General features: G+C 36.7%; 1 protein-coding gene across 1 annotated transcript; it reads right to left on the bottom strand.

Annotated features, from left to right (window-relative positions):
• Positions 1-913: 913 nt before the first annotated feature.
• Positions 914-23,975, bottom strand: ncs1a (neuronal calcium sensor 1a). The gene is made up of 8 exons (XM_065271457.2): positions 23,392-23,975; positions 14,509-14,533; positions 6,824-6,962; positions 6,099-6,177; positions 5,667-5,755; positions 4,758-4,835; positions 3,595-3,720; positions 914-2,023 (listed from the first exon to the last, which is right to left on the bottom strand). The coding sequence occupies exons 1-7, from the start codon at positions 23,453-23,455 to the stop codon at positions 3,622-3,624; spliced, it is 573 nt and encodes a 190-aa protein (XP_065127529.1). The 5' UTR covers positions 23,456-23,975; the 3' UTR covers positions 914-2,023; positions 3,595-3,621.
• Between the last annotated feature and the right edge of the window lie 2,619 nt (positions 23,976-26,594).

Genomic DNA, 26,594 nt, shown 5'->3' with positions numbered 1-26,594 from the left:
GAAAATGTATGTTCTAGGTATGCACTGAAATATCGGCATATACATTCAGCAGAAAAAAACTATTTTCCCACTATTGGACATGACAAGGGTAGATTATATCCTGGCAATTGGAATAAAAAAAAAATCAGAACTCATATTGTCTGATTATTTTAAATTGGGTGACAATGAGAACAGAATTGCAGTTTGTATGCTCTGGACTTCTAGGATTTCAACATAATAATTTAAAAGGGGACAGAGAATGAAAAACCATTTTTACCTTGTCTTTGTTGAATAATGGTAGTCTACCCGCATTCACGAACATACAAAGAGTGCTAGACATGCTAAACATCTCAGTCTCATAGAAATTCCTCTTTTAGAAAACGGCCAAATCTGAAAAACTGATGCTTATGACATCACAGGCATCTCACTGCCCCTCCACTTTAAAATAATTGGCTACATTTTTTGAGTGGCAGCAAAGTCAGCCAATCAGTAATGAGATTGCAAGTTAAGCCAGTAGAGGGAGCCAAATAGGTGCAAAACCACTTGTTTAAAATCCCCCACCCTATAGAGCTATCTGAGAGAGGTTTTAAGGAAGCTTCTAAGACATTACAGACCCAAACAAAAACAAATTTGTCTACATGTCACATCACAGAACAAGGATAAATACCCCGTTCAGTCATTCTATGTCACCTTTGAAACAAGGAATTAAAAAATTTCTTTAACTATCTGTATCAATTGATATCGGTAGACGTCATTGTTAGTAATTGAAAATCTGTATCAGCAGATATTTTGTTTCGGTGCATCCCATATTCTTAAGTTCTTAGCTGTTGTGTATTTCATTTGAAATATGTACTGAATAAATAACCGTTTTTTTATGTACCCCATTAGATTTTATGTCAACTATGCCTTACACAACCCAATGAGACAGAAGACATTTATTAAAAAAGCTTTTATTTATCTAAAAAGACTTCATTAACATTGACATGATACAGTACATTACTACATGATGTGCTGTAGAATTGTATGCATGATATTTCATCTACTGCAGCATCTGTATGAAAATAAAAACAAACTCAGCAGTGAATTTTATAAATTAGGATAGATTGAGCAATGATAATCACATTAAAACAATCTTTAAAATGTAGCACTTAAAAAAGTTTTTTAAATTCAAAGTGGTAATGTTAACCATGCCCTGTCAATCTTACCAGAAATCAAAACATCAACTGATGTGTGCATGTTTGATGCTGCTGATAAGAGCTGCTATCCATATGATGTGATTTCATTCATTCACACAAATCAAATGTTCAACACAATCGCTCTATGCCAGAAGCACATGTTTGCATGTGTTGATTGCATTATACAAAGGCCCACACTATCACAACAGCACGGTCAATACTTTAGCACAATACTTCAGTAAAATAGCATTATATTTCACATGGTATACAAGGAGATTGCAGCAAGAGATGCTCAGCCAAAAAACAGGGCCATGTCAGATACTCTCACTCTCAATTGAATACAGTTTCAAAGACATGGCTGCCAAGGTGGTTTATTGTTTGTTGTTGTTGGTAGTAAGGTAATATAAATAAATACAACCAAATGGCATTTTGCTCAATGACAACTCCAATGCCAAAGTACTTTAGGTGCAATACTTCATCTTTGTTCATCATGTAATAAAAACCAGACCAAATCCAGCGAGGTCCATCTTATCACTCATGACAAAGACCACAAGAATATAAGGAAATTGTTCACTGCAGATTATTTCAGTTTAACATTTAATAACACTGGTGTATATGTCCTTAAATATATTTTAGTCATTTCAAATTAGATCTCATCAGAGTTCTATAAGAGTTCGTGTTGTCTTGATCTGATATCTGTTTTCCAATGACAGTGGAGAGATGAGTGATTGACAGCTGATCCACTCTCAAGACAACGCCAACAATCCACTTCTGCAGTCCAGGTCTGAGAGTTTGAGGGATTCTACATGACAGGTCAGCTTTGCTCTCACAGTGCCAGCAGAATGACGTAAATGAATTGAAGTAATTACCTAGATGAAGACATGATAAAAAAAGTTATGTTTATTTTACATTATATAATAATGAATAATTAATCAGATGATGTAATGTATGCAACAAAGCTTTCCAACATGCTGTAGACACAACTGATCTTTGCATTATATCAGACAAGTAATAGAGCCAGTCAGTTGTGAGGTTTCAAACAGATTAGTTTCTGCAGAGATGCAGAGATTTCAGTATTTACAGACTCAAAAACTCAGTATAAGAAAATTTATTGTTTCTTTTGTTGACATTATATAACATTACTAAATTTTATGATTCTTAAAAGTCTGAAATTACTTAAAGGTCACATTCTTTCTGATCCCATTTTTTAAAAACCCTAGTAAGTGTGTAATGTTGCTATAATAGCATAAATAATACCTGTAAAATGATAAAGCTCAAAGTTCACTCCCAGGTGATATATTTTCTTTAACAAAATTCGCCTTTCAAAGCCTACAGCGAACGGCCGGTTTGGACTACAGCCCTATACTTCCTGCTTTAATGAATACGTCAGTCGCCAGCTATAAGCTAACGGCAAGCTAAGCTGCTATCGAATCAAAACGAACAAAAAAACTACACAATTAGAACTCGTTACGTATTTCTGAAGGAGGGACTTCATAGAACAAGGAATACATCAGCCTGTTTTGAGGACAGTGAAAACAGCGCTATAGAGATAAGTAAATTGTGTGAAAAATACGGCGTTTTTTTACACGAGAAACATGAATACATGTTATATTGCGCACTGTAAACACAATCAAAGCTTCAAAAACACAGAAAGAATGGGACCTTTAATAGTTAAAATTATATACAATAAGTTCTGTATGTTCCTAACTTGTTCATGTTTGAAATCGACAATTTTTATTGCATTGCTGTTGTTTTAATTTTGCAATGAAGTGTGTAGAAAGTTCTTTGTACTGAGCAGTGTTTACATTGCTTCTGCACTGCTTCTGAGTCTAACTGATCTCAAATGCCATAGGGAAATACAAAAAAAAATCATAATAATTTTATCTCCATAATAAAATCAGAGGATTTTTTTATGAATAATTAATATTTTGCTGTCGTGATTCTGTGTGCCTGAGACTGCACTGTAGGCCTACTCTGTGGGTTGCACCAACAAGGATTAGGCTTAAATCTGGTTTACATTAAGGCTTATTTAATAATTCTGTTGCACCAAACTTTAAATATTGTTTAAAAATAATCTGAGTTGTATTTAAAGCGTCATTTTGATCCAGGTTTAAATTTTACAGTAAATCTAGATTATCTTTAATCCTGTTGCTCCACTACTCCGTTAAGAAATAGATCATTTATAACATTTTAAAATGAAACTAATTTAAATTAAACTTGGAACAGCAAACCCTAAAATTTGCTCTAAACTTTGCTTAATTTAATCCATAAACTTTTAGTTTAAATGTGTGATATGAATAAATAGTGCTCATAAACAGCTGTTTAAATAATATCCTCTAGTCTATCGAAATGATTGGAGGCTTGCACCCGAAAACAGTATAGCTTACGCCATGACTTAACCAGAAGATTATCATTTGGAAAAATGGAATACACTACTTACTAAATGCCACTTTGAGATACTGTTGGCTTAAACCAGGCCATCGTAAAGGGAGAGTGCCTGTACAATAGAGGGGTCTGCCTTTGACCCCTCCTGAAACTCCTGGAGGGTCAACAAACCATCTGCATTCTGGAAACAACAAAGAAAGACAGATATTCATACAAAATTCCGACCACACCGTGGTGAGGAATAAGCAAGAGCCTGTGCAGATTAGTCTTGTTTTTCTTCCGAGCTGCATATCATTTCAAAGGCTCTTACTATCAAAGCTTACCGAAGGCCAGTGGACTACCACAGAAAAGTTTCAATTTAACATCTTTGATGTGACGTTTTGTGTTTGTAGTGCCTGTTGAAGGACAGCCTTTCTGAAAATCACCAGTGTATAAGAATATTTAGAATACTAAACAGGAAGTCATGAGAGTTGCTGTTTTTAAAATCCTAACTGAAATTGAGTTATTATTACTACCTTGAATGATATGGGGTACTAAGTGTAGATTAATGATAAAAATGAATGAAAACTATATCTGTTTCTCAATCCAATGACTGCAGCCTCCGGAGGTCGCATTTGTAGGCTGCATACGTCATCTTATTTCAGAATATTAACTATTGTAAAGTTTATTATTATTATTAGTCAATTATAAATTGTTGTAATATTCTTATGAATTGCAAATGTAATGCCCAGTTAACTTAAATAAACCAGGCTTGATGACGTATGCAGCCTGAATATGCAACCTCTGGAAACCTCAGCCTTTGAATTGAGAATATCAGGCTGCAACATAACAAAATTGTAAAAAGTGAAGGGGGTCTGAATACTTTCTGAGTGCACTTTAATTACAGTAAGGGGAAGCTGAGAGGTAATGAGCAACTGTTGGCTCAAAACACAGTCTACAAGACTTTTATCATGCTTAAGACCTTATTATATCCCCTGTATACTGTACATTTTGCTGGGATGTGACAGCACCAATTTCTATTTTAAATAGACAGCAAAACTAGACCCTTGTGTGAGTAAGTGGCTGAGGTAAAATCTACATTCATCACACGCTCAGCTAGATTGGCTGTAAAATTCTTCCTTTTGTAACTACAAATTGCAGTAAAGAAAACCAAGACACATGGAGGTGGAAGACAAAACAAATATGTATATGCAAAATAAATACAGTAAGACACCTCACCTTATCCATCATAGCAAAGATGCGGTCGACTCTTTTCTCTGGCGTGTTTTCCTCCTCAGGAAGTTCAACTGTATTCCCCTGAAAAACAAGATGTAATTCCTGAGACAAAGATACAGTGAGACATATGACGAGTTTGGTTCCAAAACACAATAAACGCCACAAATATCGCCAAAATCAGTATTGTATCAGGTCAGTATTAAAAAGTAAATTCTTCAATTTACGCAAAATTCGATATCCGCCGTGTTATTCTGTCAGCTTTTCTTCCTTTTTTCCAAACTGCGACAAACACCAGTCTTTCTTCTCTGCATAATGCGATAAATCCCCTTAACCAATCACAGCACACCATTCCACGCATTGTAAACAATAAAGGCGGCACTTTGAATACACACAAAATCCTAGTTTTTCTAATCTACTTTGTACTTCGTGATCAAAAAAATAAATAAAAAAATACTACTTTTGATGGCATTGATAAACCTGTGGCGGGGACGGGCACTCGAGGGAAGTAAAATAGCCAGCTGTTGCTTGTTCTCACAAGACAGCATCAAGCTTCTGTCATGCTAACACATTGACCTCAGCGAATCTTATGAAAAAATGTCCATTATCTTACTTAAAGTCAACGAAAATCAAGCAGGACCAAAACATTTAAAAGCTGGACGCTGTGGAAAAAAGTTCAGTGACACCGTCCCACGTAAAACAGCAGCAATGGCAGTGTTCTTAATATGACAAAGTAAGTGTTTTGATTAATGCCATTAATGTTTATTTTTTTAATCAGTGTATACCACTAGTCAAGTAAATAAATATAACATGGCAAAGATGAATGCACATTTATATATTGATTACTCCATTTGGATTAATTGCGTTTTGGAACCAAACTCTTCATATACATCTGACACAAAGCAAACAACTCACCACCATTTGGTAGATGGCATCCACGATGTTCAGCATCTCATCTCGGGTTATGTAGCCATCATTATCGAGATCATACAGTTTAAAGGCCCCTGTGACAGCAACAAGTAGGCACATTAAGAAAGCGCTCTCTTTCTTTCTTTCTCTTATCCTTTTATTATCATTTATTATGATACACTTATCTATTCGTCAGTCGTGATAATAAATTAATATGATTAATAAGTAGCAGATTTATCAAGCACATGCAAAATTGTGCAAGATTTATCTCTCATCCAGGATTTTATTTCTACACAAAAATTCACTACCTGAGACCAAAATCGGTTGCACTTTATTTTACAGTATGTGCACTTATGGTTTACTTACCCAAACACAATACTGGTAACTACATGTATTTAAGCCAATTGGTGTAAATTTGAGAAAGAATTCAGGCCTTACATCTAAGTTTCTCATCCAATGTCCCTCTTGATGTGACAGACAGAGCTTGAATGAACTCGGAGAACTCAATGCGTCCATCCTGCAGAAACATAACAGTGAGTACAGTGAAACTTTCTTATAGTTTAGCGAGCCCGGGGTCATTGGTTCAATGCTAAGAAAATGTACATACTTATTAGACGTACAGCGCGAATGCACTTTAGGTAGCTTCGGACAAAAGTTGCCTTTTATTAAAAAAAGGCTTAATTTTATGATGTTTCAGCTTTACTTGAACATTAAAGAGACATCAAAGATTGCAGAGTGACACAGCAAAAAACCTGCAATTACATATAAAAGCAGTGGGGAAGGCAATGCTGTTATCTTGGCTGTGTTTGACACCATCTTACAGAAGGTTTAGAGCATTAGAAATGTCATTTTGACATTTTCTTTTGAATAGTGTGGAAGATGTAACCGAGAGTCCTGCTGAGAATCTAGAAACATCTAATGTAGTCTATTAGGGCATCAGTGATTCATACACATACACACAAAAGCTCAAACACATCTTTTTGTCTGTAATATTTTGTATAAAGCTTCAAAATGCATCACTTCGCAACTTAGATAGCTTGGATACCTGGTGTCCCGCTATTCTGCTATGGCAAATATGTAAATGAGAAAGATTACATTTCTAAATAGACTGTAACTTTAAAAATCCCTGCACCACAACCATTTCAGTTTCAACTTCTTGTTACCTTGTTCTCATCAAAGACATTGAAGACAAAAGTGGCAAATTTGGTGGGATCGCCAAAGGGGAAGAACTGCTTGTAGATCTTCTGAAATCCAGCCGAGTCCAACTGACCACTGGGGCAGTCTTTAATGAAACCCTTATACCTGCCACAGGGACAAATAAAACAAGACAGCAGTTAGAGAGCTGCGGAAGAATTTGAGGTAAGATGGCAGATCAAGTTTATAGAAAGTTCATTATGGAGCAATTGAAGCTTTAAGAGAAAAACTCATTTAAATAGCTTACAAATGTATTTCACTTATAATCCAACACTGAAAAAAACAACTTGTAAAATTTACTTAAAAAAATCCTCGTAACAATTTGCACGAACTTTTTTTAGGTAAAATTTACTGCTTTTTTATAAGTAAAACTTACCTACTAAAATCAAATAAAATTTACTTAAAATTGCATAATAAAACATATGTTAAATAATTAATTAAATGTTACTTAATTATTTTATTTAGAAGTTAGATTTATTTTAATCGTTTAGGTAAAGTCTATTAGGTTTTTTTTTTAATTGAAGCATTGCTGTCCTATTAATATTAAATAAATCATATTTTCTGTTTGTTATTTTCTTTACATATTTCTATGGACCTAGTTATTTTTAGTGTTATAAATGGCATTATAACACAAAATTCATGACTGACAAGAAGTCAGTCATTGAATAAACTTGATTCTGAACAGAAACGCACACAAACTGTGTTTCTGACATGCATTATCAGCACTTTGGAGAGAATTACAATATATTGTTCTGAACAGGGTTCATGTAAAGAAACACTGATCACCTGAACGGTGACTTCACAAAATTATTATTTACAACAAAACAATATCAATAATATAAGAGCTTAAACCTTTATGACATTTTGCTAACAAATATTTAAGTAGTTAAAGTTCTTATCAGTTCTTATTATGTGATAAAGCTTAAACAATAAAAATATTCAGGCGCAAAGAATTGTGGGTATTCCTTACAACATGTGCAAATAAATGTAAGTAAATTTTACTTAGATTTTTTAGTTAAATGGATTTAAAATTTACTTAATTATTTTAGGACCATGTGCAGTGACTATAAAACAGTTAAATAATACAAGAAAATATCTAATAAGACTTACTATTCCCACACAGTTCATTTTTTACATGAATTAATTGTGTATTTATCATCATTTTACTTAGGAAAATGTAGTTCTCAATAAATGTTATGTAGAAATTATGAGAGTTAATCTAATAAATATTACTACACCAAAAAGTTCGTTTTTTCAGTGAATGCAAAGTCAATGAAAATATTCCTTTCAGTAAATAGCTCCTGTAAAGATAAAGAGTCTGCACCCACATTTACTGCCATCGGTGTACAGAACATGTGGTTTGGGTATTCAAAGATAAATTGAACTTCTGTCACCCTATCTAGCAATTTTCAGAAACAAGACTTCAGTGCTATTTGTATTCTGTATCAAATTGATCCCTGACAAATCTGATGACTATCATTGTGAAGCATTTCCGTGCAATTTGGGCCAAAGAGTAAAATGGATGCACAGGATATTAAAGGGGTACTCGGTTCTTAAATGCAAATTAATTTCCAGTTAGATTTTTGATTCAGCATTTATAAGCTCAAGAATAAACCTATCTTCTAAGAATAAACTGAATTGTTTACCATTTTTTGGACCCAATCTTCATACACTCTTAAAATGGCAGCGTTGTTTTAACCCATGCTGAGTAAATATTGGAACACACTGCTGGGTTAAAATGTACCTGATGCTGTTTAACTGTTGGGTTATTATAACAATCCTACATTGGGTCATTTTTTATCCCAGCATGTGTTTAGTCCAATATTTACCCAACATGGGTTAAAAACAACCCAGCTATTTTTAGAGTGTAGTTTTGCTTTGTTATGCTACTAATCAGTTAGCAGACAGATACCAACATTCAATTTTTTGTCCATGAATCCGAATCCTCATACGAAATTTCTTAGTTCATTATCTAATTGTTCATTACCTCCCCAGATGGGCTAGCTGTGTAAATTTTTTTTAAGTAAATGCAAATTCACAATAATTTGATGACAGAATACTATCATGACCATGTGTGCATTAAAGCTTAAAATGTCATATGAGTACTTTAAATAATTAAAGCTAGTTAAAAAAAGTTTTACTTATGCTCACAAATATTTTTGGGGACATACCACAAGCCATGTTAACAGCATACAATTTTAAGTAAACAAATTGGATCTCTTGCATCTTCAAAACATTTGTTTGAACATCCTGACCAGCCTAACACAACAACATTGGCTCCAGTGTTGTAGGTTTTAAACGGGCCAATCTGTTTTTCTAACCATTGGCAGATGGGGTAGTGATCTGAAAAGTCACATTTTTGCAGTTCCATTTAGTGACACTAGTTGGTCAAAAACTAAAACAAATCAACATTGCAGCTATAATCCACAAATTTCAATTTACTCTCTGACCATTTGTAGATCTTTAGGACAGTTGTGACCCTGCCTGAGATTTGCTACATAAAACCATCCTACATAATGTAAAGAACATTTTGTGAATATATAACCCTGATATCTTTATATCATGTCAAAGATTGAAATGCTTATTATCTCAGAATAAACGTTTGAGACTTTAGCCTAGTTTTTACTGACAGGGTCACCATTTACAGTAAGGAAAATAAGTATTTGAACAACCTGCTATTTTGCAAGTTCTCCTACTTAGAAATCATGGAGGGGTTTGAAATTGTCATCGTAGGTGCATGTCCACTGTGAGAGACATAATCTAGAAACAAAATCCAGAAATCACAATATATGATTTTTATTTGTATGATACAGCTGCAAATAAGTATTTAAACACCTGTCCATCAGCTAAAATTCCTCAAAGACCTGTAAGTCTGCCTTTAAAATGTCCACCTCCACTCCATTTATTATCCTAAATTAGATGCACCTGTTTGAGGTCGTTAGCTGCATAAAGACACCTGTCCATTTCATACAATCAGTGAGTGCGTTTACATGCACAATCTTACGCCGATTATGCTTAATAAACTGATAACACGTGGGGTCATGTAAACCCGTAAAACTGATTTCTTTAATCGGGGAAAGCTCATAAACGGCGTAAGCAAAAACCGATCGGCACAGGTAATTTTTTGCTCATTACGCCGATTTCGCGTGGCATGTAAACACCTTAACCGGCTTTCTCACGGTTTTGTCCATGTGCGCATGTCTCCGAGTATGAAAGATAAACGTCACACGTGGAAGTAAGCGCAAAGTAACGCATAAAAGTTACGGTTAAAATAGAAGCTCATGTTACATTTACAGGTTCTGCACACAAGAAGAGATACAACAGTACAGCTTAAGACAGATATGCCGTTGACTTTTTGAACGACTATTGTGTACTATAGGTGGGGACGTCACTGCCTGCGAGAAAACTGATAAGTCTTCAAGTCCCATGTAAACGCATTTGTCTGCATAGCCGGCTTATTGATTTGCATGTAATCGCATGAAAACAGTTTTCTGTAATATGCAGATTTTTGATAGTTATCCGCTTATTCTGTGCATGTAAACGTACTCACTAAGAATCCAACTACTAACAAGACCAAAGAGCTGTCCAAAGACACTAGAGACAAAATTGTACACCTCCACAAGACTGGAAAGGGCTACTGAGAAATTGTCAAGCAGCTTGGTGAAAAAGGTCCACTGTTGGAGCAATCATTAGAAAAAGAAAGCAGCTAAACATGGCTGTCAATCTCCCTCAGACTGGGGCTCCATGCAAGATCTCACCTCATGGGGTCTCAATGATCCTAAGAAAGGTGAGAAATCAGCCCAGAACTACACAGGAGGAGCTGGTCAATGACCTGAAAAGAGCTGGGACCACCGTTTCCAAGGTTACTGTTGGTAATACACCAAGACGTCATGGTTTGAAATCATGCATGGCATAGAAGGTTCCCCTGCTTAAACCAGCACATGTCCAGGCCCGTCTTAAGTTTGCCAATGACCATTTGGATAATCCAAAGGAATCATGGGAGAAAGTCATGTGGTCAGATGAGACCAAAATAGAACTTTTTGGTCATAATTCCACTAAACGTGTTTGGAGGAAGAAGAATGATGAGTACCATCCCAAGAACACCATCCCTACTGTGAAGCATGGGGGTGGTAGCATCATGCTTAGGGGGTGTTTTTCTGCACATGGGACAGGATAACTGCACTGTATTAAGGATTATATATAAGGATGACCGGGGCCATGTATTGCGAGATTTTGGGGAACAACCCCCTTCCCTCAGTTAGAGCATTGAAGATGGGTCGAGGCTGGGTCTTCCAACATGACAATGACCTGAAGCACACAGCCAGAATACCCAAGGAGTGGCTGTGTAAGAAGCATATCAAGGTTCTGGCGTGGCCTAGCCAGTCTCCAGACCTAAACCCAATAGAGAATCTTTGGAGGGAGCTCAAACTCTGTGTTTCTCAGCGACAGGCCAGAAACCTGACTGATCTAGAGAAGATCTGTGTGGAGGAGTCGGCCAAAATCCCTCCAGCAGTGTGTGCAAACTTGGTGAAAAACTACAGGAAACATTTGACCTCTGTAATTGCAAACAAAGGCTACTGTACCAAATATTAACATTGATTTTCTCAGGTGTTTAAATACTTTTTTGCAGCTGTATCATAAAAATAAATAGTTAAAAATCATAGATTTTGTTTATAGATCATGTCTCTCACAGTGGACATGCAGCTACGATGACAATTGCAGACCCCTCCATGATTTCTAAGTGGGAGAACTTGCAAAATAGCAGGGTTTTCAAATACTTATTTTCCTCACTTTATATACCAATCTTGATAATAAAAAGCACAAAATATTCCCAGAAAGAAACTTTAAATCTTTTAACCTTTGTGCAAAGCACATTTATTGCAAAAAAGGATACCTCCTGTTTCTCTTTACATCATTTGTCTTTATATTGTGAGTGCTTGATATAGATCATCATCTACATCTGGCTTCTATCATCAGAGAAACAGAAGATGAAAGTGTCGTGTACCTTGTGTATTTGTGTGTGTGTTTGTGCCAAGCATGTCTACGCTTGCTGGTTACTGATCGGATCAGCACAACGCTGGGCTCTAGGGACCCTGCTTTCAATGCAATACAGTAGTGCCTTTAACAGACCTGTCTCCAATGACAGAGCAATCTGAAATTCACATGCAGCCTCTTGTGAGATGCCAGTGAATGGAAAGTAGAATGTCAGCTGTCAGTGTTTGAATCAGAAGTGTATAAGACGTATACAGGTGGATTAAACTGTCACACGAAACACATAATGTCAGTGATTGGCGTAAATGTTGCGAAATATCTTTCCATACATTTAGATTTCCTTGTATTTCACTGCCTACACTCATTTCTTCCTTATCATTTTATTACTTTTCTGGGTGCCTAATTTTCATATCTTCTTTTTTGGTAGCTCTCTTGTTTTTTCTTCTGCCCTTTTGTTGTTGTATTATTTTCTCTATCTCTCCATCCTTCTCTCTTTTCCTACTGGGCACCCTGCCTAGAGTCAACCATTTCCCATCTGCCATGGGAGGCAGAGAGCAGCCAGGAGGAGAATAGCTGTTGGCTTGTGGAGTTAAGAATTTATAAAGAATGGGGGAGAATGAGAATGAGAGAGGATGATTCAACAAAACCAAAATGTAAACTTTAAAGTAGCGGTGAAATTCCACAAAGATGAGCATCATTGCATCATGAATAAGTCAGCTGGTGTGGTTGAGTGGAACAGCCATAGTTTGCTGTTAAGAAATTGCCCATAACAAGCAAAATAAGCAGGTTATACACCAGCAAATGTACGAACTGCACCACTCGAACCACAACCACATGTATTCATATTGATCTACTGAAGCAGATAATCTGCCAGAACAATATGCTCGCATGGCTAAGAACATAATACAGCTGTGTCCATAGAAACTCAGAACAAAGGCAATGACACATTTTTGGTTCTGTTCAAGTCTTTCAAATATTTTGGTAATAAGATTATTGTTGGAGTTTGACATTACTGTGACATGATAATTGATTTTCTGCAGTGGTGCAAAAATGCTCTGAAAATTGTGGGGGACAGGTTTTAAATCTTGTGAGTTTGGCTCATGAATATTAATTAGGTGATGTAACATACTATAGAGACAGAGGGCAGTTATGCAAATTTGAAAACCACGCCCACCGCGGGGAAAACAATCCAACCGTCTCCATTGACTTTGTATTTCAAGAGGCCGCCTCCTTGTCATTTCTGGCTTATAACAAAAAAACTGAATAATGGCTAAAAGCTGCTGTGTGACAATATGTACAGCTAACAAGCCAAAAAACCCAGAAATACATTTTTATAATCTGTCGAGGCGTAAAACCCAGCCTTTAAGGAGAAAAAAGTGGATCGCTGACGACATTTCCCCCTAGTGGACGCAGTTCTACTAATAGTAGTACTATGAAAAGTTGCCTGTTTTCACTTTTGTGTCTTTAAACGATCGTTTTTTGGGGTCGACAGCTTATAAAAACGTATTTCTGTTTTTTTTTGCTTGTAAGCTGTACACCTTGTCACACAGCAGCTTTTAGGCATTATTCTGTTTTTAAGTTTTATCTGCAAATAAGTTTTTATAAGCTGTCGACCCCAAAAAACGATCGTTTAAAGACACAAAAGTGAAAACAGGCAACTTTTCATAGTACTTCTATTAGTAGAACTGCGTCCACTAGGGGGAAACGTAGTCGGCGATCCACTTTTTTCTTCTTAAAGGCTGGGTTTTACAGCTCGACAGCTTATTTCTGGGTTTTTTGGCTTGTTAGCTGTACATATTGTCGCTCAACAGCTTTTAGGCATTATTCTGTTTTTTTGTTATAAGCCAGAATTGACAAGGAAGGCGGCCTCTCGCAATACAAAGTCAATGGAGACGGTTGGATTGTTTTCCCCCCGGTGGGCGTGGTTTTCAGGTTATGACGCGCTGCGCTCTGTCTCTTTAGTCCCAACTGATTCGCTAAAAGACAAGTTCGTTGGCACAAGTATTGTGGTTTCGTTCAGCCCACAGTCAATGCAAAAACCGCTAGTAACTTTTTTTATTTAAAGGCTGTTATTTTAAAGCAGGATTGGGGAACCCTGGGTCCTGGAGGGCCACTGTCCTGCATAGTTTAGTTCCAACCTTAATCAAACACACCTGAATTTCATTTGCAAGTGATCCTGAAGACTTTAATTTGATTTTTCAGGTGTGTTTAATTAGGGTTGGAACAAAACTCTGCAGGACAGTGGCCCTCCAGGACCCAGGATTCCCCACCCCTGTTTTAAAGAGTAAGCAAATGAGCTGTGACTCAGAACGGGGGCGCAGAGGGTGACCGGTATGACATGGGTGGCTGCAGTGGTCAAGTAGCCTATGAATGACTATAGCAACCCACAACAAAGACTCAATGACCTTCGGCAATTTATTAAACACCAATTTATGTAAATAACTACAGTTTTCTCTTCACATCTTGGCCATGCAAAACAAAGCCGATAACATTCCAAACAAATTTCAACATATGATCCTATGGGATTCACACAAAAATGTTCCAAAACCATAGTTTTCAACATATAAACATGAAATTAATATGGAAAGTGCTTAATTAATGTAAAGAGCCTTTTTGGTCCATTTTTGGAAAAAGTGAGATTTGTAGAAAAAAGCAAACTTACCACTGCTGAACTTCCTTTTCCGTGACTGCAGAACAATACAAAATACAGAAGATAGTTAGAGTTTGGACAAACTACAGATGTTAGATGAAAGTGTTCGAAAATGAGGAGAAACAGGGGACCAGCTGAACTCTCATGAGGATATTGTAATTCAGCTCTTAGATAACCAGCGTCATTGTTCTTCTGAATGAGCTGAGAGGAGACAGAAAAATCGTGGATGGCTGACAGGAGAGCTGCTGTAGCCGTCTCTCACATCTTAAGAGGTGAACAGCCATGTCAACACAGCTAACATTAGGCCTGTCACTGCATTGTCATTACATTTGACAGCCCCTTAACCATCAGAGGCAACTTTTTGACAAGCATTTATACACATGCAGGCACATTTTTTTTAGATCCACTGTTACAGTGGACGAATGCTATACAGTAAAAATACAAGCAGAACGTTTATTTTTTAAGTATAGCAATAAAGAAATACTACTGAAGACTTAATTTCAGATACTGTTACATACTTTTCAATTAATGAGAACTCAGAGTGGTACCATATTTCCTTAGATTGTCAACTAAAACCGCATACTCCATAAAACATGCAATGTTTTAAATGAAAAATAAATGCAAAAGATGATGAAAAGATGACACACCGGAGGATGAAGCTAAAGTAACCCTGTTTAAAAACTCTTTTAAAGCGTAATGCATTAGTCTTTGTTTGCCTCGGACATCTTAAATAAGATATGGGCATTGACCATTGCAGCTTGTGTTCACATGCTATTTACAGTTTACATCTTAATAATACGCAGTTGAGTGTTGTTCAGATGTTTGTGGTGTCACCTCTCTCTCCTTCTTTCTCTCTCTGTCTCTCTCTCTCTCGCTCACACACACACACACACACACACACACCAAAAGCTCTTTGTCTGGGGCAGGGGTGTACTCATTACCAAGGTCAGCCATGTGCATCCAGCAAAAGGTAGAGCAGAGAAAATGAAATGAAGAAGGACAATAAATTGTTAGGGATCGAGAGAAATGAAACATTACTGTAAATCAAAGATCAGCTTTTATTTAAGTTTGGATGAGTAGAAACCAGGGGCATCAGACGCAACATATGTGACCCTGGACCACAAAACCAGTCGTACACTGCAAAAATTATTTTCAAGAAAAAATGTTCTTTGTATTTTTGCCTTGTTTTCAGTAAAAATGTCAAAAAATTCTTAAATTAAGATGCGTTTTCTTGATGAGCAAAATGACCTAAGAAAATAAGTCTAGTTTTTAGACCAAAAATATCAAATTTAAGTGATTTTGTGCATAAAACAAGCAAAAAATTCTGACAATGGGGTAAGCAAAAAATCTTGAAAATTTTTCTTAAAGACTAAATTCAAGAAAAAATTGCTTACCCCATTGGCAGATTTTTTTTGCTTGTTTTATGCACAAAATCACTTAAATTTGATATTTTTGGTCTAAAAACTAGATTTTTGCACATCAAGAAAAAACATCTTAATTTAAGAATTTTTAGATATTTTACTAAGAATTTTTGTCTTGAAAATCTGACTTTCTTACTTAGTATTTTTGTCTTGTTTTTAGTAGAAATATCAAAAAATTCTTAAATCAAGATGTATTTTTTTGATGAGCAAAATGATGTAAGAAAATAAGTCTAGTTTTTAGACAAAAATATACAATTTAAGTGAATTTGTGCTTAAAACAAGCAAAAATATAGAACATTTTGCTTAAATTAAGTGTTTAAGAAATATTCCTCCCGCTTTGACTCACAGTAACTCCTGACAGCATTTTATTGGGAGCAAATCTTTCAAACATGGTAAAGAGCGCCACATTTCCGGCTGACCTCAGAGGTATTCAGGCCAATCACAACGTACAGGTTAACTGGCCAATCGCTTTTCAAATCATTTTGTGTTAATATGTCCGTTCAAGAGGCTATAGGTAGCAATTGCCGTTTGTGAGCAGTCTTTACCATTCACGCTGTATAAAGCCTTGAGATTCGGCTTTCTGGGCATAAGCTTTAGATATAAGCGCATGTCACAAAGCTTTATAAACATGTGTATGTGCTACATTGAGATCTGTTTTTGTGTCTTGTTCTTAAATATTTTAATTGGCAAGACCTGAACACATGTGAAATGTTAAACTTTTGTGACGATGCAGCACTGGCTTGATTAAGTTAAATGTGAACACGTTATTTCTCCCCATCATTTTAACAAAAAGGGTTAAGGTGCCTTGCTCATGTGCACCACAGTCGCAACCTGCCGGCTGTGAGACTCAAACCGGCAACTCTTGGGCTACAAGCCAGGTGCTTTAACCACTAGGCTACAACTGCCCTGTGCCCAATAAATGGAACCAATGCAAAATCATGAATAAAATGAACAGCACAGATGGCAGACACACAGGTACACCAAACTGAGACAAACGAGAGTCACAGAGACGGCAGGCTGGGTACACTGGCGTCATCTTGGAGTGATGATGAGATTAAAATAAGTTTGAGTTAAGTGTTAAATATATAAAAAGGACAGGCTATAACACAGGTGCTCCACCCAACAATGGTGCTGATGATCCAAAACAACTACTAAATTATTCTCCATCTGCTACAACAAAGAACAAAAGAGAAATAATACAGAAAGATAAAAAACCATCCTGTGTCAAAAAGAAAATTAAGACAACACTTCAACCAACTTCACACAACACAATAACCCAGCAATGCCCAAATCTAATCTGTTCATCATCCAATACGGCACCTTTCCTTTATTCTAATGCACCCACATTTACAGATGCTGTGATTCATTTACAACCAGTGCTAGCTGAGTTAGCTTGTATAATTTCTAACGTAATTTTTTTTTTTCATTTAATAAATAACAACACCGTAGGTCTTCTGCACAGTGATAAGCCACTTGTTGTAAAATGACTGTTTTTGGTGTAAGAGATTATAGAAAACTAAATCTTGCACCTTGTGTGGTTATGTTGCATCATGCTTGACCTGATTTATATTCCATCGATCATGAATATGCTAAGATGTTAAAACAAAACGCCCAGTTTCTTCATCTTGCAGCACACCAACAAGTGCTCTTCATCAGGCCGGTCCTGTCAGTTAGTCACCCACTCAAACTCTGTCAGGAGTGTATCAGTCTTTCTCGCTAATCTTGGACGGGAAACATACACTGTAAATTTCCAACACCATCCAACTCTGCTGGTTGTCACACTGTGAAGCTTTACTTATCCTTGATATTTGTAGCCCAAGACCGTTCAGTTCTAAAAACCATTGAATTCCACGTTAAATTCCTCCCTGTCTAACATAGAGCCCCAGGAACATCAAGTTAACATGTAATGCAATGGCTTTATGACTCCTATAAAAGGACCACAAGCTAAACTTAATTCTTCAGTGTTCATTCAGATACTAGTGGTGGGCATTTATGCACTGAATCTTGCTGGCACAGCAAACGCCCCCAGCAAGCTGGCAGCCCTCATGTACGTTCCCTCAAGACAACTGCTCCACTGACTGCTACTGACACCTGCAAAAATATTAAACAAATTTTTTTCAGCTTTTGCAACAGCTATCAAGCTGCTACAAGCCAAAGAAATAGAACACACAGGCTAACCTACAATATCCTATCAATTAACAAAATGTAAAGTAGGAGGTAGCAGACAGCTGAACAGATAACAGTCCACTCCTCCATTAAGAGTAAAATTGAAGATATCATATCAAATCAGACCAGAAACATTGAGTATTATGCACAGAGATCATTAAATTTAGTTTGTTGCTAGAACTGTGGGTTATATAAATGCTCATTATGAATTATATTATATAAGCATTTGTCTCATAGTGAACCAGGTTCAGACCTCTGTCATATCCTTAAGCCCAAACGTCAGCAATTATGCGGACTATAAGTAACTTTGCAAGTACATATCAACTTACTAACCCTACACCTAACAGTCTACTAATAATCGACGAATACCCTCATGAGACTTTAATAACATGGAAGTTAATGTACTTCAGTTAAGTCAACAGGATCATAGAACAAAGTGCTCATTCAATCTATCAATAGAAACACCTCATCAAACCGCAGTGTATTGCTGTTTGGCTGAATAAGTGGACGTCCCCTGTCAGGCTGTTGGTGCGGCCCACGTTCAGACTCTTGGTCAATATCTCTCTCCACATCAGGCCGGTTGTATTGCCCCCTTACTCTGGTCCACCTGCTGTGAGATTTGATTAACACTATTTGTGGATATAAACTCAATGTGAGAGCAAGAAAAAATGTGGCTGGGTGATAGGTATAAGACAACGCTATAGAATAATTCAGAAAGAGATTTTTTTTAGATCTGTTTTATTTGGTTTTACCATTCATTTCTGGTGATTACAAAGATAATCCTTAAAGGTCACATTCTTTCGGATCCCATTTTTTTAAACCCTAGTTAGTGTGTAATGTTGCTATAATACCTGTAAAATGATAAAGCTCAAAGTTCACTGCCAGGCGATATATTTTCTTTAACAGAATTCACCTTTCAAAGCCTACAGCACACGGCCGCTTTGGACTAGCCCTCTACTTCCTGCTTTAATGACGTCACTAGAAGAGTTTTTGACTAAACTCCGCCCACAGGAATACGTCAGTTGCCACCTAAGCCAACGGCAAGCTAAGCTGCTGTCGAATCACAACACACTAAACAAACTACACAATCAGAACTCGAAACATATTTCTGAAGGAGGGACTTCATAGAACAAGGAAGACATCAGCACGTTTTTAGGACAGTGAAAACAGCGCTATACAGATAAGTAAATTGTGTGGAAAATACAGCATTTTTACATGTGAAACATGAATACAAGTGTAAACACAAGTGCCTAAGAGATATAGTATTTGTGTTTGGCAGGATGTTAATAAACTGGACTCTGGTGGTTGTTATACCTGACTATCTCTGTCTGGTACACTTTACACATTCATTGTGCAAAGTGCAGAGCAGCCAGGCCCAGTGAAGAGATTAAATTAATCTAAGCAAGGAGATATACTAGGCCTCTTTAAATGGAACAATAGATATACAGTATCTTATCGCCATGGTAACTGCAGATTATTTGTATTGCCACGGACACACAAGACATTTCGTTCCATTGATTTCCATTTAAAAGCATACAAATGCGGCAGACCGGAAACAAAAGCTCATGTGTAAAATTGTGCATTTCGGCGCTTTCTAACGTTTCATTTTGATGAACTTTGACCTTCCAATTTGTATTACATGAAGACGTGTGACCGATAGATGGCTGATATACAGTGAAAACAATAATAACAAAAGCAACAATAACTGTGCAAGGACGTCGGAATCCATGATGTTAGAATAAAAAAAAAACACTTCATGTGATATTATATCTAGTTGCTGTCCATAGGGGTCTGCATAAAAGTTTATTGTCATATAAGTCTAGTCTGACCATGCTTATGTTTCTTAAAGGCGCTCTAAGCGAATAATGTGCGACGTCACTTCCTGTTGATGTTTGAACTGTTTTCAAACAGACAGAGCGTAGCTAACTCCTCCCCCTCCCCCTCCCTTCCGTGCTTTCATGAACGCGCCCAACCCCAACCCCCACCCCCAAATCCTTCTTGTCGTTTATTGGCTGGAATACTTTGTTTCGTTTTGTGCTGCTAGGTTTGGCCATTTGTTGATATTGCCGTTTGTGAAGCCTGGGCTGTCTACAGAGATCGCGTTTTTTTACAGTTTGATCAGCGGACAGGCAGCAAGCAGATAGTGAGGAGATGTTTCCGGTATGTAACAAAAAATGTTTTATGGTCTAAAACGCTTCAATTCGCTTAGAGCACCTTTAATTCTTTGTAGTGCATATGTGTGTAAATACACAAAAAGCCAGATGATAAAGAATTGAAGGCTACATTGTAAAGAGTGGATGTCCTTTACCCTACACATGCCTCTGAGGTAAAAACATTTGTTGGTCTACCACTAGATACGTAAATCGATTTGAAAGAGGGAGGAAAGAATGAAAATGGATGGTAGGACAGAAGAGAGAAATTGGTTGAATAGCTTGGTTCTTTATGTGTGTGTGTGTGTGTGTATATGAAGCTATTACTGCAAAGCAAATATGTCATCTGTATCTTTCATTGCATGCGTATTTGAGTTTGTCAGTTTATATGTAAGTGAATGGAAGACGTGTACAGTATGTGTACAGGTGCATGTATGTGCGTATGAACACTGTTTATTGTAATGACTGGGGAGCAAAGAACTTCTATTTTTGTCTTAAGCTAATTATAGACCTTCGTATTCACTGACTCATCAGGGAAGAATCAAAGAAAGAGCCATGAGCAATGGAAAATAATACAATCTCTCGATGAGTGTTTCCCGGTAGGTAAGACATCAGTACAGGCCAAGTCATCAATACAAAGCCAAAGTTTATTTATTTTGTCATAAAATACAGGATATAATCTAGCAGTATCATTAACATTAATAAAGTTACTTTAAACAAAAGAAAACAAAAAACTATCAAAAGCTGTCACACGGACGATACCCTTCGAAAAGGTCCTAATATGCACTTTTTAGGTACAATGGTGTAGTTTAAATGGGTACCATCACAATGACAGCTTTTGTACCTGCTTCCCATTCATTTTATCCAGGTGAACATTCAGGCTAACATCTCTTGTGTTCCAAAAAGAAAAAAGTATATCACAACATAAGGGTAGAAGTAAATAATGGCAACTTTTTTAAGATGTCAAGTAAATGTTTGGTGTCCCCATAGTATGTATGTGAATATTTAGCACAAAAAACCATATTGATAATTTTTTTATAGCACATTAAAATTCCCACTTTGTAGGTGTGAGCAAAAATGTGCCGTTTTTGGGTGTGACCTTTTAAATGCAAATGAGTTGATCTCTGCACTATATGGCAGTGGCGTGGTTGGATAGTGCAGATTAAGGGGGGAGGGGGATTATCCCCTTCTGACATCACAAGGTGAGCCAAATTTCAATTAGCTATTTTTTCACATGCTTGCAGAGAATGGTTTAACAAAACTAAGTAACTGGTTTGATATTTTTCACATTTTCTAGGTTGATAGAAGCACTGGGGACCCAATAATAGCACTTAAACATGGATAAAGTCAGATTGTCATGATATGTCCCCTTTAATATAATCTAGACATGCCGATGTGACTCTTGTACATACATTGAATTCTGTAATGTAACGTAATATTTGACATCTATATTATCAAGTTCTTCAGCATAGAAAGAAATAATGATTGAAATGGACCTCAGTTAACCCAGAATGTTTCAAACTATTTAAAGGGGACATATCATGAAAATCTGACTTTTTTCATGTTTAAGTGTTATAATTGAGTCCTCAGTGCTTCTTTCAATCTAGAAAATATGAAAAAGATCAACCCAGTAGCTTAGTTTTGGTAAACCATTCTCTGCAAGCATGTGAAAAAATAGGTCATTGAAATTTGCCTCCCCGTGTGATGTCAGAATGGGATTATACCGCCCCTTAATATGTATCCAACCACAACACTGCCATATAGGGCAGAGATCAACTAATTTGCATTTTAAAAGACACACCCAAAATTGCACATTTTTGCTCACACCTATAAAGTGGCAATTTAACGTTCTATAATACTTGATCTATGGGGTATTTTGAGCTAAAACTTCCCATACATACTCTTTGGACACCAAAGATTTATTTTACATCTTAAAAAAGTCTTGTGAAATGTCCCCTTTAAATGAAAAAAAATGTTTTGGGACCTTAGACAAATGAAAGAAAAGGATGCTCACGACACGGGCCTATGATGTTTGGTGTTTGACAGCAACCATTGTCCGTAAAGGCATTTTACAAGTACACCATTCTTTGAGCTAACCCAGAAGAAGCTTGAAATTATTTCCTGACAGCTTACCCCCTGTTGCGCACAAAGCCCGACCTCTGAAAATGCTCATTAAACATGAACGGTCGACTGCCGCTGTGGGTGTGCTTAGATTTCATTTACGTTTAGTTGAATTTTAACCAAGCTTCACATTTGTAACAGGCAAACCATAGAGATCTTGGACAGTGTTCTTGAAAAATAAAATGTAAATCATGCATTAATTAAAAAAAGACCTGTGTGTGTTTCCTGAGAATCAAACCCATAACTTTTGCATTGCTAATCTAATGCTATACCAGTTGAGTTTCAGGAACGCTATATGTCAAATGATAGGCCAAAAATGTTATTTATATCTTTATGTACACAAGCTCATACAAATATACACCGAATAATAGCTTTGATACAATAATTGAATAATCTATCATCTATAGATGCTAGTTTTACTGACAACAAAACAAAGACAATTTCCCCTCCTCTCTTAAATGAACTTCACCTACAGTATTTTATACCTGATTCAAATTAGCAAGGTTTTAAAACCATTTCTCATTTCAGTAATCTAATTTAGTCAAAGCCTATTGATGTGTTAATAATAATCCAAATATCTTTTCTCCACCTTAGGGAAGCACTGCTGCAACACAATTAGCAGTTAAACTTGCACCTTGTTTACTCAACATAAACAGCTGGCAGGTGTTCAAGTAGGCACTTGGAGAAACAAGCAAGTCAAAACAAACGATTATATGATTTGCAATGGAAAACAATCAATAAAGCCAGACAAAAAATGCTGATTGGTTCCAATCGATTTAATGAGATGGAACCAGAAAAACAAACAACAAAGCTCATGATGACATGCATGGTTGAGGCACACACACGTGCACACACTCATATACACATTTAATAGGGCAATATCCATTGAGCTGTAACTATAATGCTGACTTTATGAAATATATATATACAGTAACGGGTCTGATTCCATTTCAACACAGTGAAAGAAGAGATACAATGATACTTAACATGCAATTAACAAGCACAAAACCAGACTAAAAAGCAAGAGCAATACTCACAGTAGGTCTTTCTGCACAGCTCTTCCACTACCTCCGGCTTTAGTTTGCTGTTGGATTTTCCCATCTCTCCAGCTGGCCACAACGTTTATCCCCACTCCCTAAATCACTCCCCCCAAACCCACCTTCCACTTACATTGAAAGACAGAGAGACTGATAGAGAGAGAGAACACACAAGAGACAGAAAAGTCCTTCTGAATGCTCTGCCTTTTTCCCAAAACCACAGCAGTGTCGAACGGAAGAACAAGTAATTTAGAGAAGAAAATTACACAGAAGCAATGTGATTACAGCATGCGGTGCCTAGAGTTGAGGGAGAGAGAGAGAAAGAGAGAGAGAGAGAGGGGCTTTAATCTGTTAACCGGCGTCCCTCCTCCCGTTCTTAAAGCTCCTTCTGTACTTCATCCAGTTGCTGCGGTTCTCTCTGGGAATGACAGGCTCTGATAAGATCTTAAACCAAGGAGAGTCACTCTGGATTCGGGTGCTGTCTAACTGGATCTGCTGGAAGAGGAATTGATCCACTGACCGAGTGAGACATGCAGGCGGATTCGTTGCCTCTCTCTGTGAGTGTGTGTGTTGTCACCACGATGTGTGTTGATGCTGTCGTCCTTGACAACAGAAGCCACGCCCCCAGTGCTTGAGCTGCTACTACATGGAAAATCATCTTTGCCCCAATCTATCCCAAACAAAGCTTCTCTGTCTTTGGTTATTTGGATTACTTGTTTAGATTTTTGCCTTTACTGAAGTCTCACACCTAGTTTAATTATATGTCCAATTGCATTGTAGCAATTATTTGTTTAAAAATATTGTGCAAATTTACATGAAATAATACTATTTATATGTGTCCCTGTCTGTGAAATCAAGACTAAAGTCTCATAATATAATTGAGATTTGGAGCATCTTTGTCAGCCTTAGTCAGTCAAGATTAAAGATATTAAGCTTATAATTTTACAGAATGTTTTTCACATTGTGTAGGATGATTTTATGTAGAAAACATGAAATCACAAAAATAACTTGATGGGTTTTCAGAGTGTATAGTGAGTAAGGGTGCATAGTCAGTCATATACTGTAGGTTACTGTTATAGTTAGGGCTAGAATCTGTTGGCCTAGTTTAAAGGGGACATTTAATTTTTAAGACATTTTTAAGATGTTATATAACTCTTTGGTGTCCCCAGAGTGTGTATGTGAAGTTCTAGCTCAAAATACCGTATAGATAATTTATTATAACATGTTTAAATTGTCACTTTGTAGGTGTGAGCAAAAATTTGCCGTTTTTGGGTGTGTAAAAAAACTCAAATGAGTTGATCTCTCATCTGCAGATTAAGGGGCGGTATTATCCCTTTTTGACATCACAAATTAGCCAAATTTCAATGACCTATTTTTCACATGCTTGCAGAGAATGATTTACCAAAACTAAGTTACTACTGGGTTGATCTTTTTTTACATTTGCTAGGTTGATACAAGCACTGGGGACCCAATTACAGCACTTAAACATGGAAAAAGTCAGATGTACCCTTTAAAGCAGTGCACTCCACAAGGGGAGTTTGATTCAAACAGTGTTCAAGATTTCAGACAAAGAGATTTTTGCTTTGGCCTCAAACTGTAGAAGGCAGAAAGAAAGGACACTGAGTCAGCATCAATTTTCTTCATAAACACCCAGAGGCCTTTGCTAAGAACACCACCAGCTAGAAAACATTTTAAACAGTGGTGCAGACATCATAACCCTCGGGACAACATGTTACAGACCAGTTTTAAAACGAAGTTGTAGCCAATTTAATTTGTATTTTCCTTGTATTTTATCTATATTGTAAGATGTGCCCTAGATAGCTTATTGATCAAGTATGGTTATTGCATAACATAAGACTCATGGATTATCTGTGGTCGCATGACACTGTATTTTTTATTAGACCTTAAATAACAAATCCACAAGAGGACCAAGGAAAATTTGAGATGGACAACTTTTGCATACAAAAATCTTTTGGAATGTGAAAGAGGTTTATAAATAGCATACAGAGAGGGAGAGAAAGGGAATCAATTTACGGATTGACTTGTGGGATAACGCACAGCAGAAGATCCGGCTGGAAAGTATCCAAGAGTTGAGAGAAACTTTTGAGTATTTTTCAAACTTTTGAAAGACAGTTCATATCGTAAGATGACATATTGTGGCAAGGATTTGGATTTCAAGAGCCACTTTTAAAAATGATGTATACTATATTTGGGAAGATTTATAAAAGCTCATAAAACTGTAGGATCTCAAAAGAAACAGTGCATTATTTGTATAAAAGGTTATGGCTGCGACACAGGAGACCTTTTTTTCATAGTGAAGCTTTCCTGGCCAAGCTTACAATAATAGAATATTCAATTTAAACCAGTGTACTTCCAAAACGTCCTCTGAGGTAAATCCACAATTTCAATAGGGTGATATTACTGTACGTTAAGATTATGAAGGTTGTTTAGGATTGTCACATCAAAGATGGATCTTATTTAATGTGATTTGCCCTTGTATAGATGCAATCTAAGCACACGGATGAAGGATACATTTGGCAGGTGTTTCCTTACATTTAGTGTGCTTGCCAAATATGAAAGTCAAACAAGGTTGTATTGCTAATAGATTGCTTTACAATTTATGGGGAACAAACAAAACATATATGAGCTTCGCATTAAAACTTTTTTTTGTTTCACTGATGGAAAAATGAATGAAATTATGTTTGTAGACAATTTGAAACAACTCTCAAACCATTATTAAACCCTTGTCTATGCTACACAGAATCAATGTTTTCAGCCCGACAAGTAATCTTTAATGGGCTCCATTCACCCTGAGCACTGCTACTGTCAAACAGGGTCAACTGCTATCTAATCCTGCTTTTACTCACAAACTGTAATGCTGCATAGTACAACTATCACCATCATAAAGCCGTCTAACCTCTGATCGCTTCTCATGTTGATGTAGTGTACCACTGTAATTAGCGTCACCATGAACTTTAAATAGTAAGAGAATGAACCCTAAACAGCAACACACAACAGTGACTTCTTAGATTAGCTGTGGTAAATGGCAGCAAAAGCGGCGAAATAGCACTTCTGTCAAAAATGAGATAATCATATTGACTGAAAGTTCTCTTCACTTATACCACAGGTCTGTTGAATGCTGTATTCTGATTGGCTGAGAAATGTTCCGTGGCTATGCATTAATTTCTGATAACCGCACACCT

Source organism: Paramisgurnus dabryanus, chromosome 5 (assembly GCF_030506205.2).
Source record: "Paramisgurnus dabryanus chromosome 5, PD_genome_1.1, whole genome shotgun sequence".
Taxonomy (NCBI): domain Eukaryota; kingdom Metazoa; phylum Chordata; class Actinopteri; order Cypriniformes; family Cobitidae; genus Paramisgurnus; species Paramisgurnus dabryanus.
The sequence above is the reverse complement of the archived record's forward strand: the minus strand, read 5'-3'. Positions and strand labels throughout refer to the sequence as shown.

Coding starts and splice junctions, on each gene's coding strand:
- ncs1a (XM_065271457.2), bottom strand. CDS start 23,455: ATGGGAAAATCCAACAGCAAACTAAAGCCGGAGGTAGTGGAAGAGCTG. Junction 6,178..6,823: donor ATGTCTTTGATGAGAACAAG/GTAACAAGAAGT, acceptor ATGTTTCTGCAG/GATGGACGCATTGAGTTCTC. Junction 3,721..4,757: donor TCTTTGCTATGATGGATAAG/GTGAGGTGTCTT, acceptor TGTTGTTTCCAG/AATGCAGATGGTTTGTTGAC.